This window comes from Orcinus orca, chromosome 9 (genome assembly GCF_937001465.1).
Source record: "Orcinus orca chromosome 9, mOrcOrc1.1, whole genome shotgun sequence".
Classification (NCBI taxonomy): Eukaryota; Metazoa; Chordata; class Mammalia; order Artiodactyla; family Delphinidae; genus Orcinus; species Orcinus orca.
The window spans coordinates 29,107,075-29,123,387 of NC_064567.1; the positions used below are offsets into that span (position 1 = coordinate 29,107,075).

The window sequence follows — 16,313 nt, forward strand, 5'->3', positions numbered from 1 at the left end:
TGATGACATCTGCCTATTACGTTTCCTGGAAAGCCACTAAAAGATCATTGCAAAATACAGGGCTGAATTAGAACAGCTAGGGATTAAATATCCTTGGGCAATTTCTTCACATGGTTAAACAATTTTAAATGATCTTTGATTGAATGCCACCCAAGCATTTATCAAGAGCTGATTACATTCAAGGAATTATCCTCATGTAACCTCTGAATATCAAATATCAACAAAAGAATGCCTTCAAATATGGAATGGCTGATCAAAATACAAATTCATTTAAGTTATGTCTCAACTAGAGAAAATAAGGCTTTGGATAGGTCTTCCTGCCAGAAGTCACAAATCACTCCAGCAATACATTTTCATCAAAGCAGTCAGCTATGATCGCAAGTATACAGAATCTCCAGACATCATAAAGAAGTTATAGACAGGAGAGCTTCCTCTCTGCTGGATAACTTTCCAATGGATGACGGGATAACTTGTGACTTTTTAACTCTAAGAACCAAATTTAAATTTCTTGCAGTTAATCTACATGACTTGCATATAAAGACAGCCATGGATGTATTTGACTGAAAGGTATAGTTACAGTGTCTGTGGAAGAGTTCTACTCTTCAATGCATAGGTATAACTGGAGTGTTTTATAATTGAATTGAGAGATTTTTCAGAGAAGAAATGTTTGAATAAAATATTGCTTGCAGTTGAATTTATTATATTCACCAAGAAAATGACATTGCTTAACAGCAAGCAGCAAAAATGGTGGTTTTAAAACTGGATCGAAGGATATAATAATCAAATGTTGCATTTGCTATTACTTTTCTTTCTTCTCCACCTCCCTTTCCCTTTTAAATTTGAACATTCTTTGGAAACATCTAACACTTATATTTTAAATTATTTTTACTGTACAGAAGGGGATTTTAGAAAAGTTTAGTTTATAAAGCTTCTATTTCCATTATTTCTCAAATTTGCATTAATGATATTTTTCAACTCTCTCCAAAGCTATAGTACATAAAGTATCTCAGCAGCAGACGTAATTGGAAATAAATGAGCTCATAGTTATATCTGTTATTACTTTCATACTCCTTTAGCTGCCAGAATGTTCTATAAATGGCCACCAATAACCAGTTTAGTGGGCTTGCCTCACTGCACAGTGCATAAATCACTACTGATTTAACCGAGTAATTTAGCCTTTGGATTCAGGACTCAGTACAAACACACACACACACAAATTATGTTTTGTGGAAATTTAAGAACAGTATTTAATAAAACATTGATATCACATGGTTAGTCTTTAAAGTGGGTTTTGGTCCTGTCCTCCACGTCAGAATTGAAAACCATTTCTGTATTTTTTCACTTCTAAAAATATCACACGGTAGCTGTATTTTGGAGAATGGTTAAGTGATTTAACAGATAAGTATAATCTATTTGTTTTAACTGAAGCTATAAGTGCTTCAGTTGGGTAAATAAACAGACCCTTGTTTTCTGAATCTATCTGTAGCATCAAGTACAACTTTGACCTCTAGAAGGAAATAATTGCTCTCTGGCACATTAATCCAGGAAGCTGCACTACCTCCCTTTGAGAGCAGATAACAGTACTGTCCAGAATAATCAGGCAAGATCTTGAAAAGACAAATCCCAAGGAGAGGATGAAAATGACAAGAACTGCAAACTTTCTCATGCTACAACTGCAGCTCACATCTGTCCTGCAGACATGACAAAGATATGAATAACAAACAAAGCAGTGAACAAAGCATGAAAATCTAAAGAAAACCAAATCACAAAGAGCTTTCTTTTCATATGATTTTCCTTTAGGAAATACATAAAAACTATCACACAAACAAGCATATCATTTCTACCAGTCATTTCTACTGGGGTTGGGGGATGTGGTGCTTAAATAAAGAAAAAACAAAACAAAACTTAAAAACAATTACTTGGACTATCTAGGAGCTTCAGTTTCCCATCAAGATGGTGAACTGTTATAGGTTAAATGAGATTAAAGTATGAATTTAACTAAAGAACAAATGAAAACTTGTGTGAAAATGATTTTGAAAGATATTTTGAACTGGCTTGGCCAGTGGTGGCAGTGGGCAGGGATTGCTGGAGTTTGAGGAGGTGTTGCCAGGGGTTTCTTTGAGAGGACAGTTTGAAGGAAAGCATTTTTGTTTCCCTCCTGCCTCCCCCTGTGGTCCCCTAGGACATTCACTGCCTGCTCCTTTCTTGTTAAGGATGTGAAGCCCACCCCAGGATACAGGTTGCTGAATGTCCCATTCAGATGAGGAGGTGATGAGATGTGTGTGATTACATCACATCTGGCATTCACTCCTCTACCCTATTCTCTCTCAAACCCCAAGTCTGATGGATTATAATGAAGGGGAGTGCCTCCTCCCAGGGCTTTTCTATCTAAGAGGTTAGGGAGTGAGATTCTGACCAAGGAAGTCACCTGATACCGTAGTAGCAGAGAGAAGTGATCAAAAGTGGTTTTACAATGCCTGGAACTCATCCTCATACCTCTTTTGGATTTACCTGGCCTTCCCCCAATATGATAATGGTGAGAATAAATAGTATCTGCAGGATAACTTAAGCTCAAAGGACAAAATAGGGGACAAATGAAAAGTACAGCCACCTGGAAAGAAAAGCAACAAACTAAATGCCATATATCACGCTCCTAAAACTAAAGGACAAGGGGTTCTGTGGCAATGGATAGCACATTGGACTTCTAAAACCGATGGGCTAGGAATTTAAAATAAGCATGATTAATATACTCATACTAAAAATAATGGAAGATAGTAGCAAAATGAAATATTAAAGAACATCATTAAAAAGAACCAAGAGGAAAAATAGTAAGAAATCAATAGATGTAAGTAAAAATGTGCATAGTTCTCAAGTTAAGGGGTATCGGCACATGAAGGAAGGGGTCAAAATCTGGACAACAGAAGAAAGAAAGAAGAAACAGTGAGCAAAAATATTCCAAGAAATAATGGAAACAAATTTCCCAGAATTAAAGAGTAAAGACTTCAGGCCCAAACTGGAAACACAAATAAGAAAAGAAACAAATCCAGGGGGATGTTGTGAACAGTTTAGGGGACGTGAGGGTGATAAATTCCTTGATAAAGTTTGGTTAGGTTTGGTTTTTTAAGAAAACAAAACAAAACAAAAAGTGATTATTTCAACCAGAATTAAAAATCTACACTGTAGATCTACACTGCAATGTGGGGAAGTAGTGTAGAGAGCAAACGATATTAGTCTTAAGGGGGCAAAGTGGGAGATATTAAAAATTTAAGAACTTAATAGGAGAAAATAAACATGAATGTATGTCTTAAATGAAGGATATCCACTGCATGTTATATTAAGAATGTATAACTTTTAAGCTGACAGAAGAAAATTCAATCTTTACACTGAAAAGCAGGAAAAGATATTTTAAATAAAACAAAAAGAATGCATTGAAAAATTTAAAAAATAAGATAGTAGTCACAATCTAGGCACATCAGTTAAAAATCATAAATTAGGGCTTCCCTGGTGGCGCAGTGGTTGAGAGTCCGCCTGCCGATGCAGGGGACGCGGGTTCGTGCCCTGGTCCAGGAAGATCCCACATGCCGCGGAGCGGCTGGGCCCATGAGCCATGGCTGCTGACCCTGCGCGTCCGGAGCCTGTGCTCCGCAACAGGAGAGGCCACGGCAGTGAGAGGCCCGGGTACCGCAAAAAAAAAAAAAAAAAAAATCATAAATTAAAAACGAAGATTCTCAGATTGGATGAAAACAATCAATTCCAAAACAATCAATTGGATGTAAACAAATCAATTGGATGAAATTCTATTTAAAAATACATTTACTACAAAGACATGTAGAAAGGGTAAAATTAAAAATACATATGGTAAAACAAAAATATCTTTTTCAGGATAGCTGAAAAAGAATCCTTTGTTTATAAATGGAATAATATGTTATTAAATACCTTGAGTTAAACAAGGCAATCACAAAGAATATTAAAAAATAATTAGAATTAAATAATTCAAAATTTATGGGACATGACTAAAGCAGGACATAAAAGGAACATATAGCTTTAGCCATTTTTACTAGGAAACAAAAAATGTTAAGCATAAAGGAGGCAAACATTCAAATAAAGAAACGATAAAGAAACAATAGAGCAAACAAACAAAACACTAGAAGCCAAGAAATGACACAAATAAGGGCATAAATCTGTGAAACTGGGAAAAACAACTTCAAAATTATGAAAAAGATTAACAAAATTAAAAACTAGTTTCTTTAAAAAGATTTAACCAACTCTAAAAAAAAAAAAAATCTGGCAATTCTAATCAAAAAATTTTAAAAAACACATATCTACAAAGGATAAATTTAAAAAGATGAAATAGCTATAGACACAACAGATACAAAAAATCAAAACATTATAATCAACTATACACTAAAGAATTTGAAAATTTGACGAAATTGGTAACCCCCCCCAAAATTGCCAAATTGTACAAGAAGAAATTGAGAACTTAAAAATCAAAATGTTTTAATAAGTTGAAATGTCAATGCTATTTTAAAAAACCTCCAAATCTATTTTTTTCAAGAGACTTGTACCAAATTCCTGAGGGTAAGCTAATTTCTATCTTATATAAGTTGCTCCAAAAAACTGAAAAAAAGTGAAAGTTATCCAGCTTAATTTTATGAAGCTACAATAATCTCAACTGTAAAAACCAAGTATGAGAAATATAAGAAAATATAAGTCCACATCATTTATGATCAAAGGTATAAAAATTGTAAATAAACAAATCCAACAGAATATTGAAAATAGCACAGACTTATCAAGTAGGTTTTATCTCATTTATGCAAGGAGGTTTTATTAAGAGAAAATCTAGCAATATAATAGACATAAACTTGAGGAGGAAAAAAAATCATGATTATCTCAAAATGCAGAAAAAAAGTGTTGGTGAAGTTCAAAATCATTTCATGATGAAGATTTCCAGCAAACTAAAAATAAAAGAGAATTTCCTTGACTTGGCAAAGTTTATAAATCCATATGTCTTAGAGTTATATTGTAAAAAGATTTATAAATGAAATCATATGATGTATTTGTTTCAAAATAAATTAGTGTTAGGGAAAGGGAGTAGAGAGGGTACAGATGAAACAAGACTACCTATAAATTTTAACGGCCGAAATGTAATGATAGATCCATTGTACTTAATTATATTATTCTCACTACTTTGGCAGACATTGCAAAGATTACATACCAAAAACCTACAGCGAGCATTTTACTTAACGGAGAAACTTGAGATGTGCCCATCTTAAAAGATGTTCAACTCAAGAATATCCACTATCAGTTCTACTTTTAAAGATTCTTGGCAACATTAGTCAAGGAAAAGAAAAAAAAAAAAAAAAGAAGAAGAAGGAAGTAGAAAAGAAGATAGCCAAGAATTAAAAGGAAAGAGGTTAACATGACCTTATTTGCAGATAAAACACCTAGTAAAACCAACGATATTAATAGTTAAATTATTGGAACAAGTTTATCAAATAGAAATTCCACTTTAAAAATAGTATTTCTTGAAGATGGCAGACTAGAAGAACATGGAATTCACATCCCTGCACAACTAGGGCACCTACCAGGCATCACTGGGGGACTACAGACACCAAAGGGGATGGGAGGAACTGCCAATGACCAGCTTGCAGGAGGTCGGGCCCAAGCTCCTGTGGTGGGAGCTCTGAGTCCAAACCACTGGACTAAGAGAGAACCTCAGACCCCAGGTTAATTAGAGTGAGGCTTCCCAGAGGTCCTAATCTCAGCACCAAGACCTGGCTCTATCCAACTGCCTGAAAACTCCAGTTTTGGACACCTCAGGCTAAACAACCAGTAAGACAGGAATATAGACCCACCTATCAAAAAAAAAAAAAAAAAAGAAATGACAAAAGAATATGTTACAGATGAAGGAGCAAGGTAAAAACCTACAACACCAAATAAATGAAGACGAAATAGGCAAACTACCTGAAAAAGAATTCAGAGTAATGATAGTAAAGATGATCGAAAATCTTGGAAACAGAATGGAGAAAATACAAGAAACGTTTAACAAAGATCTAGAAGAACTAAAGAGCAAACAAACAATGATGAACAAAAAAATAACTGAAATTAAAAATACTCTAGAAGGAATCAACAGCAGAATAACTGAGGCAGAAGAACAGATAAGTGATCTGGAAGATAAAATGGTGGAAATAACTGCCAGGGAGCAGGATAAAGAAAAAAGAATGAAAAGAACTGAGGACAGTCTCAGAGACCTCTGGGACAACATCAAATGCACCAACATTAGAATTATAGGGGTCCCAGAAGGAGAAGAGAAAAAGAAAGCATCTGAGAAAATATTTGAAGGGATTATAGTTGAAAGCTTCCCTAACATGGGAAAGGAAATAGCCAATCAAGTCCAGGAAGTGCAGAGAGTCCCACAGAGGATAAACCCAAAGAGAAACACACCGAGACACATATTAATCAAACTATCAAAAATTAAACTCAAAGAAAAATATTAAAAGCAGCAAGAGAAAAGCAACAAAAAACATAGGACAGAATCCCCATAAGGTTAGCAGCTGATCTTTCACTAGAAATTCTGCAAGCCAGAAGGGAGTGGCAGGACATATTTAAAGTGATGAAAGGGAAAAACCTACAACCAAGATTATTCTCCCCAGCAAGGATCTCATTCAGATTCGACAGAGAAATTAAAACCTTTACAGACAAGCAAAAGCTAAGAGAATTCAGCACTACCAAATGAGCTTTACAACAAATGCTAAAGGAACTTCTCTAGGCAGGAAACACAAGAGAAGGAAAAGACTTACCATAACAAACCCAAAACAATTAAGAAAATGGTAATAAGAACATACATATCAATAACTACCTTACAAGGAAATGGATTAAATGCTCCAACCAAAAGACACAAACTGGCTGAATGGATACAAAAACAAGACCCGTATACAGGCTGTGTACAAAGACCCACTTCAGACCTAGGGACACATACAGACTGAAAGTGAGGGGATGGAAAAAGATATTCCATGCAAATGGAAATCGAAAGAAAGCTGGAGTAGCAATTCTCATAGCAGACAAAATAGACTTTAAAATAAAGACTATTACAAGACACAAAGAAGGACACTATATAATGATGAAGGGATCAATCCAAGAGGATATAACAATCAAAAATATTTATGCACCCGACATAGGAGCACCTCAATACATAAGGCAAATGCTAACAGCCACAGAAGAGGAAATCGACAGTAACGCAATCATAGTAGGGGACTTTAACACCACACTTTCACCAGCAAACAGATCATCCAAAATGAAAATAAATAAGAAAACACAAGCTTTAAATGACACATTAAACAAGATGGACTTAATTGATATTTATAGGACATTCCATCCAAAAACAACAGAATACACTTTCTTCTCAAGTGCTCATGGAACATTCTCCAGGAGAGATCATATCTTGGGTCACAAATCAAGCCTTGGTAAATTTAAGAAAACTGAAATCATATCAAGTTTCTTTTCTGACCACAACACTATGAGACTAGATATCAATTACAGGAAAAAAATCTGTAAAAAATAAAAACACATGGAGGCTAAACAATATGCTACTAAATAACCAAGAGATCACTGAAGAAATCAAAGAGGAAATTAAAAAATACCTAGAAACAAATGACGATCAAAACACGACAGCCCAAAACCTATGGGATGCAGCAAAAGAAGTTCTAAGAGGGAAGTTTAGAGCAATACATGCCTACCTCAAAAAACAAGAAACATTTCAAATAAACAGCCTAAACTTACACCTAAAGAAATTAGAGAAAGAACAAAAATACCCCAAAGTTAGCAGAAGGAAAGAAATCATAAAGAACAGATCAGAAATAAATGAGAAAGAGATGAAGGAAACAATAGCAAAGATCAATAAAACTGAAAGGTGGTTCTCTGAGAAGATAAACAAAATTGATAAACCATTAGCCAGACTCATCAAGAAAAAAAGGAGAAGACTCAAATCAATAGAATTAGAAATGAAAAAGGAGAAGTAACAACTGACCTTGCAGAAATACAAAGGATCGTGAGAGATTACTACAGGCAACTATGTGCCAATAAATGGACACCCTGGAAGAAAAGGACAAATTCTTACAAAAGCACAACATTCTGAAACTGAACCAGGAAGAAATAGAAAATATAAACAGACCAATCACAAACACTGAAAATGAAACTGTTATTAAAACTCTTCCAACAAACAAAAGCCCAGGACCAGATGGCCTCACAGGTGAATTCTATCAAACATTTAGAGAAGAGCTAACACCTATCCTTCTCAAACTCTTACAAAATATAGCAGAGGGAGGAACACTCCCAAACTCATTCTACGAGGCCACCATCACCCTGATACCAAAACCAGACAAATATGTCACAAAGAAAGAAAACTACAGGCCAATATCACTGATGAACATAGATGCAAAAATCCTCAACAAAATACTAGCAAACAGAATCCAACAGCACATTAAAAGGATCATACACCATGATCAAGTGGGGTTTATCCCAGGAATGCAAGGATTCTTCAATATATGCAAATCAATCAATGTGATACACCATATTAACAAACTGAAGGATAAAAACCATATGATCATCTCAATAGATACAGAAAAAGCTTTCAACAAAATTCAACACCCATTTATGATAAAACCTCTCCAGAAAGGGCATAGAGGGAACCTACCTCAATATAATAAAGGCTATATATGACAAACCCACAGCCAACATCATTCTCAATGGTGAAAAAGTGAAAGCATTTCCACTAAGATCAGGAACAAGACAAGGTTGCCCACTCTCAGCACTATTATTCAACATAGTTTTGGAAGTTTTAGCCACAGCAATCAGAGAAAAAAAAGAAATAGCCAGGACATGGAAGCAACCTAAGTGTCCATTGACAGATGAATGGATAAAGAAGATGTGGCACATATATACAATGGAATATTACTCAACCATAAAAAGAAATGAAATTGAGTTATTTGTAGTGAGCTGTATGGACCTAGAGTTTGTCATACAGAGTGAAGTAAGTCAGAAAGAGAAAAACAAATACCGTATGCTAACACATATATATGGAATCTAAAAAAGAAAATGGTTCTGATGAACCTAGCGGGAGGACAGGAATAAAGATGCAGAGGTAGAGAATGGACTTGAGGACATGGGGAAGAGGAAGGGTAAGCTGGGACGAAGTGAGAGAGTAGCAGTGCCATATATACACTACCAAATGTAAAATAGATAGCTAGTGGGAAGCAGCCGCATAGCACAGGGAGATCAGCTCGGTGCTATGTGACCAACTAGAGGGGTGGGATAGGGAGGTTGGGAGGGAGACACAAGAGGGAGGGGATATGGGGATATATGTATATGTATAGCTGATTCACTTTGTCATACAGCAGAAACTAACACACCACTGTAAAGCAATTATACTCCAATAAAGATGTTAAAAAATAAATAAATAAATAACAATATCAAAAAATACTCCCAGGAATCTTGAAATAAACTTAAGCAAAACCATATACGATCTCTGTGGAGGAATAAAAATTAAACTCTAATAAAGGACAAATAAAATGACCTGAATAAATGGAGAGATAATATTATGAATAATCAACTCTTCAAAAATTAAGCTAAAAATTCAATATTATATTGAAATTCCAGCAGGATTTTGTTTTGAATTTTATTTATTTTTTTAAACAGCAGGTTCTTATCAGTTATCTATTTTATACATATTAGTGTATATGTATCAATCCCAATCTCCCAATTCATTCCACCACCACCACCACCCCCGCCACTTTCCCCCCTTGGTGTGCATACATTTGTTCTCTACATCTGTGTCTCTATTTCTGCCCTGCAAACCAGTTCATCTGTACCATTTTTCTAGGTTCCACATATATGCTTTAATATACAATATTTGTTTTTCTCTTTATGACTTAGTTCACTCTGTATGACAGTCTCTAGATCCATCCACGTCCCTACAGATGACCCAATTTCATTCCTTTTTATGGCTGAGTAATATTCCATTGTATATATGTACCACATCTTCTTTATACATTCATCTGTCGATGGGCATTTAGGTTGCTTCCATGACCTGGCTATTGTAAATAGTGCTGCAATGAACATTGGGGTGCATGTGTCTTTTTGCATTATGGTTTTCTCTGGGTATATGCCTGGTAGTGGGATTGCTGGATTGTATGGTAATTCTATATTTAGTGTGGTTTTATTTTGTTTTTTTTTTTTTTGGCGGTACGCGGGCCTCTCACTGTTGTGGCCTCTCCAGTTGCAGAGCACAGGCTCTGGACGCGCAGGCCCAGCAGCCATGGCTCACAGGCCCAGCCGCTCTGCGGCATGTGGGGTCCTCCCGGACCAGGGCATGAACCTGTGTCCCCTGCATCGGCAGGCAGACTCTCAACCACTGTGCCCCCAGGGAAGCCCCTATGTTTAGTTTTTTAAGGAACCTCCATACTGTTCTCCAAAGTGGCTGTATCAATTTACATTCCCACCAACAGTGCAAGAGGGCTCCCTTTTCTCCACACCCTCTCCAGCATTTGTTGTTTGTAGATTTTCTGATGATGCCCATTCTAACTGGTGTGAGGGGATACCTCATTGTAGTTTTGATTTGCATTTCTCTAATAATTAGTGATGTTGAGCCGCTTTTCATGTGTCTCTTGGCCATCTGTATGCCTTCTTTGGAGAAATGTCTATTTAGGTCTCCTGCCCATTTTTTGATTGGGTTTTTGTTTTTTTTAACATTGAGCTGCATGAGCTGTTCATATATTTTGAAGATTAATCCTTTGTCCGTTGATTCATTTGCAAATATTTTCTCCCATTCTGAGGGTTGTCTTTTCATCTTGTTTGTAGTTTTCTTTGCTTTGCAAAACTTTTTAAGTTTCATTAGGTCCCATTTGTTTATTTTTGTTTTTATTTCCATTACTCTAGGAGGTGGATCCAGTAGGAGTTTAAAAGTATAATTGATATTCTAAAATGTTTATGAGGAAATAAACGCCCACCACATAGTTAACAATCTTGAAAAGAAGAAGTAGACAAGAGGTACCTCCCGTGTCAGGCATGAAGACATACTTATACTGCCAAAATAATAAAAAAGAGTGCAGTGGGCCAACTGGAACCGAACAGAGCCATCAGAGATGGCTCCATATACATATGGAAACTTATACAACAAAAGTGATGTCAGATTCATAGGAAATGATGAGTTTTTAGCCCGTGAGAATGGAATATTTAGGAAAAAAGAAAAAAAATTGAATCAGAGGTGATCTCTAGTTGAATTAAATATTTACATGTCCAGGGAAAATTATAAAGGTAATAGAAAAAAATGGAGAAGCACACCTTTGTGACTTAGAGATAAGAAAGGATTTCTGAAACTAAATCCCCAAAGAGGAAACATATGGAAAAATTAATTTGATTAATGAATTGAAGATTTCTAATCAAAAAATAACACTGTGATAAAGTTAACAGAGAGAGGGCAAATTGAGCTATTTGCAAGATCGAGATAACACTTTTCACCTGTCACAGCTGGAAACAGTCAAATGTTGGCCTATGCGGGGGTATGGAAATTGACACAGGCATTTTGGAGGGTGAGCTGGCATTATTTAATTCTATCAAATGAACCTATATCTTATGCCCCAGCCATCCCAGTTCTGGGTATACACTCTTCAGAAAATCATATGCAGGTTCATAAAGAGTCAGATACAAGGATTTGTGCATTTGAAGTACTGTTTGCTTTAGCCAAGAGCTGGAGCAATCCAGATGTCTATCACTGGAGCAGTGGGGAGGTAAACTATAAGGGAAAACACATCACTAATACTACAAATCAGTGAAAAAGTAACAGAAGATATACACATAGCAACGTGGAAGGTTTCTTCCTAAAAATACGTAGTGCTGCATTTTAAAAAATAGTCAGAGGGATTTTCTTGGCGGTCCAGTTGTTAAGACTCCACGCTTCCACTGCAGGGGGCGGGGCATGGGTTTGATCCCTGGTCGGGGAACTAAGATCCCACATGCCGCACGGCCCAATATATATATATATAGTAAAAGCTAAAAGAAAAAATATCTAATATAATACAGTTTATATGCTAAAGATACTTGCATGCATAACAAAATAAAAATGCTTATTTTACAAGAATATACACAAAAAAACACACATTAAATCATTATAATGATGGCCTTTGAGAGGAAGGATAATTAAGTGGGAAACGGCAATAAAATGTATTAAATAAAACAGATAAAACAAGAGAGGAGGCTTGCACACACAGATGTTGCAAGTTCTACAAGGACAGGGATTTGGGTCTCTGCTCAACAAACATTTGTCGAATACATGAATGTGACATGAATAGAGGATTATGATTCTTGTATCTCTCTATGTCTGAGTTCTAATTATTTGGTTGAATCATATGAAACTGTAATTTTTTGTAGGTCAAAACTGGCCAATTGTCAGCAATTGCATACAATTCAACTTAACAGAAAAAGGCAACTGGGAAATAATTAAAGGTTCTTAGGGAAATATAAACAGCCACTGTGAAGACTTGTGGGAGATAACATGAAAGACAAATCAAATTAGATTCCACTTTTTCCTGATCAAAAACCACTTAATACTGATATAATTGAGATGAGATGATTGTCTTTAAAATAAACCACCTTAAGACCTAAGTCATCAACACCATTTCCTTAAAATATCAGTTACCTACTTTACTAAGTAATGTAACATCTGCATCTTTTGTCATGCTTATCTGTTTTTTAATTGACAATTTTTAAACATACCATTTAAAATTTTTTCACTGTTGGAAGATTTTCCAAAACTTAAAGTGCAGTTTATGTAAGAAAAATTCTGAAAAGTATCAAGTACAGTCACTTTTAAATCTCTCAAAACTATAAAAGGCACTTGTGCCTTCTTTTTCTTAATACCATTTTTTATGATTAAAATACAAAAACCTGTACATATTTAATGCATACAATTTGATGAGTTTAGAGATAAGTATACACCCATGAAACCATCACTACAATCAAATCATAAAGGTATCTATCCCCTTCAAAAGTTTCCACCCACCCTATTTATTTATTTATTTAGTGATAAGAACATAAAATCTATCCTCTTAGCAAATCTCAGTATTATTAACTATAGGCGCTATACTGTAAGTCGATCTCCAGGACTTATTCATCGAGCATAACTGAAACTTTAGACCCTTAGACTAACACCTCCCTATTTCCCTCTTTCCCCAGCCCCTGGTAACCACCATTCTATTCTCTGCTTCTGTGAGTTTGACTAGTTTAGATTCCTTCTATAAGAGGGATCGGGTAGTATTTGTTCTTTGAAGGCATCTTTGATCTTACAGAAATAATTGTTCAGAAAACAGATAAGAGGAAGTGGGAAGAAACTGAAAGAATGCATGTGTGCATTTCCCCTTAACTACACTCTGAAAAATTATTTCTGTAAAATCAGAAACTCCTTAAAATGTATCAAGTATATTCTCACTAGACCTTATTTTCGAATGAGCTAACCTGAATTACCTCTTATAACTAAACTTTTTGGAGGTTACTATTAAGTTCTACCTTGAAAACTTTCTCATCATGCTTTATGTCATGGCTACTGTGTCAGGCACCCTTGAGAGCGTTGTTTTTTGCTCAGCAAGTATTCCATATTGAATGGTGAAATGAAACAGGCATTATGCTTCCTAAAAATGAAGCAAAAAGCATAAGGGCAAAATTGTATTTTCCTTTGTTGCACTGACTACATTTTTCTTGAATGAGTGGAAAGTCGGGAAAAACAGACCACAGCTGAGAACTAGTTCTACAATGGGTCAAAGAACTGAACTAAAAAGATGAATTGAGAGAAAAAGAAGATGTAGCCTTTGTGATCCCTAGTGAATTAAGCTGTTTCCAGTTCATTTTTGAACCTGCACCTATTAAATGAAAATCTCTTCTTGCAGCAATAAAATGATACAATCTTTGCTCCTTGGGATTTGATAATCATAAAGGTCGGAGAAAGGCAGCCCAACTCACTTTACTTTTCTCCAGTATACTTTGTGGGAAATAACTGCAACAATGGAAATTTTACCTTGACAGTGAAGCGTTTTTTCTTTGGTGGATTCCAAACCGTGCCAGTCGAATGAATGAATGCACGCAGAGGAGTTAAGGATGTCACCAGCACATACGCTTTAAGAATTACGGATAAATCTTTGGCTCTCAAGAGTGTTTCTTGTGGAGCTAGGACTGTGGTTTGATTCCTAAAAAATTAAAAATATAATTAAAGCTCCATAATTTGGGGTATGTAATTTATAAATTGCCTCAGAGCTTTGTACACCCCATCTCTCTTTCACTGGACCCCAGCTTTCAATGTATGGGTTGCCTTAAACAATGTCTAAAATTGTACCTGAAATGAGGCTTAAAGATCTAAAAAATTTAAATTAGTCACATCTGGTACCATCCCAACAAAAGTGATACATATAAAAGTTTAGGATACCCCTGAAATTTTCCAGTTCTGCCCTCTCCTACCTTTGCTCTATCTTATCCTCCACAAGAAAAGATACTGTTTCTCAATAGTGGACAGGCAGGTCACCAAAAATATGCCAAAATACTTTCCCCACTGATTTGATTCTACCTAATAACCTGCACCACAGATAATTAAGGGTTAATTTAAGGGATGAAGTATTAGGAAACACTTCAGTCTAAAAAAGGAAAAATAACACTAGTTAAATATTTTGTGATAAAACAAACATAATTTCATTATAAATGATACCAAAATATATAACTATTTTCTTTTCTGCATCATATTTCTATATTTCAAATATCTAAGTTTGATCAATGAAAAGAGTGTGCTGTTTCATCTTTTGAAGTCTAGGTAAGCAGAAATGCATATGATTCTTCAATAAAAACTATTAACTGTGGAATACTACCTAATAATTATAAAATTACATGGGGCAAACTATTTTGTGTGTTGGATAAGATAATTAAAATCTCTTAATTTTCACTATAATTTATCTACATGACAAAATCCTTTCCCTGAAGGTAACTTGAATAACTTGGTACCCTACAGTTGCTTTCTCAGAGCCATAAAAAAATAATAATAGAAAAAAATCATTCAGCCATACTCGTAGACTAAGGCATGTTATTTGAGTATAAAATGGAAGTTAAAATTTTAGTTTCACATGGCCAAGGTTTTAAATTCAATTTCCATTAATGTAACTTCCTGGATAAGAGTCCTATTTACCCAAATGTTTATTCTATGGCAAGAGAGATTCGAATTAGTGTAGCAGAAAATCGATGGTGGCATTATTTATTAAGAAGAGATAGCCTAAAATTTATATAACAGAACCTAATAATTCAAACACGTAAAACCCCCAGATGTGTTTGCTGCTTTTCTCTTATTAGCTATCTCTTAAAATGCACGCTTGACATAACAATTCAAGATGATTAGCTTACAGCTGTTCACGTCTCCAGTCCCCTGGTTTCCACATATATGACTTCACTGTTTTTAAAAGGTGACTTGAATTACTCAGCTTTAATTGTATGCTCTGATCCAGACACACTGAGGGGCTCACCGGAAGTTGCAATTCTGAAAAGAGTCAACAGAGCAAAAAACAGTCATTCTATTGTTTCCTTTTGGAATGGCTTCCATAATAGTCTGCTATGTTAAACTACTGGTTCCAAGGGAAATAGGCCGCAAATTTTCTCCCCATTCTGAACCAAGGTTCCATCCCTCAAGCATGAAGGCATGTTTAGAGGGGCATTTGCTTTGTAGTATGTTATCTTACCACAGACTAGAAAAACAATTATAATATCTGATTTCAAAATTTTTTCTCAGAAGGTGAAGTAGATTTGATGTCTCCTTCTGTCCCACACCAAGAGGGTCTTTCTTCCATACAGCTAGGAGATGCTCTCTCGATTAGGGGATGGTGGCTGCAGGAGTTGACTTCTGTTTGCGATGAGAATTTTATATAGATAACTTGAGTTGATTTCCTGACAATACAGTCCTTCACGTGCTAGAGTTTGTCATGCTTCATGACCTTGGTAACCTCAACTAGAGTGCTTCATTATTTTGTAAAATATTATTTAGTGGGTTTTTGAAGTGTGTAAAAGTAAAGACCAACAATAATGACTTATTTCCGAACACTCATATTGACACTTTTAAAAAATAGGTGTATGTACAAGGTTAGAAAAATCAAAGTGTAATCATTGCATAAAGTTTCCACCAACTAACCATCAATCAACTGCTTACTTACTGAGCACTCAGTAAATGCAAGCCATAAATGCCCTCCTTTCTGTTCTTTTTCAGTGGAAGTGTCAGGTCATGCAATTCTACAAAAACA

General features: G+C 35.4%; 1 protein-coding gene across 1 annotated transcript in view; it reads right to left on the bottom strand.

Annotated features, from left to right (window-relative positions):
- CPED1 (cadherin like and PC-esterase domain containing 1) overlaps positions 1–16,313 on the bottom strand; it is a 297,515-nt gene that overhangs the window by 190,887 nt on the left and 90,315 nt on the right. Inside the window, exons 5-6 of the mRNA XM_033420398.2 lie at positions 15,427–15,559; positions 14,063–14,231 (exon numbers count right to left, since the gene is read on the bottom strand). Of these exons, the coding sequence (XP_033276289.1) occupies positions 14,063–14,231; positions 15,427–15,559 (302 nt within the window). The remainder of the gene's footprint in view (positions 1–14,062; positions 14,232–15,426; positions 15,560–16,313) is intronic.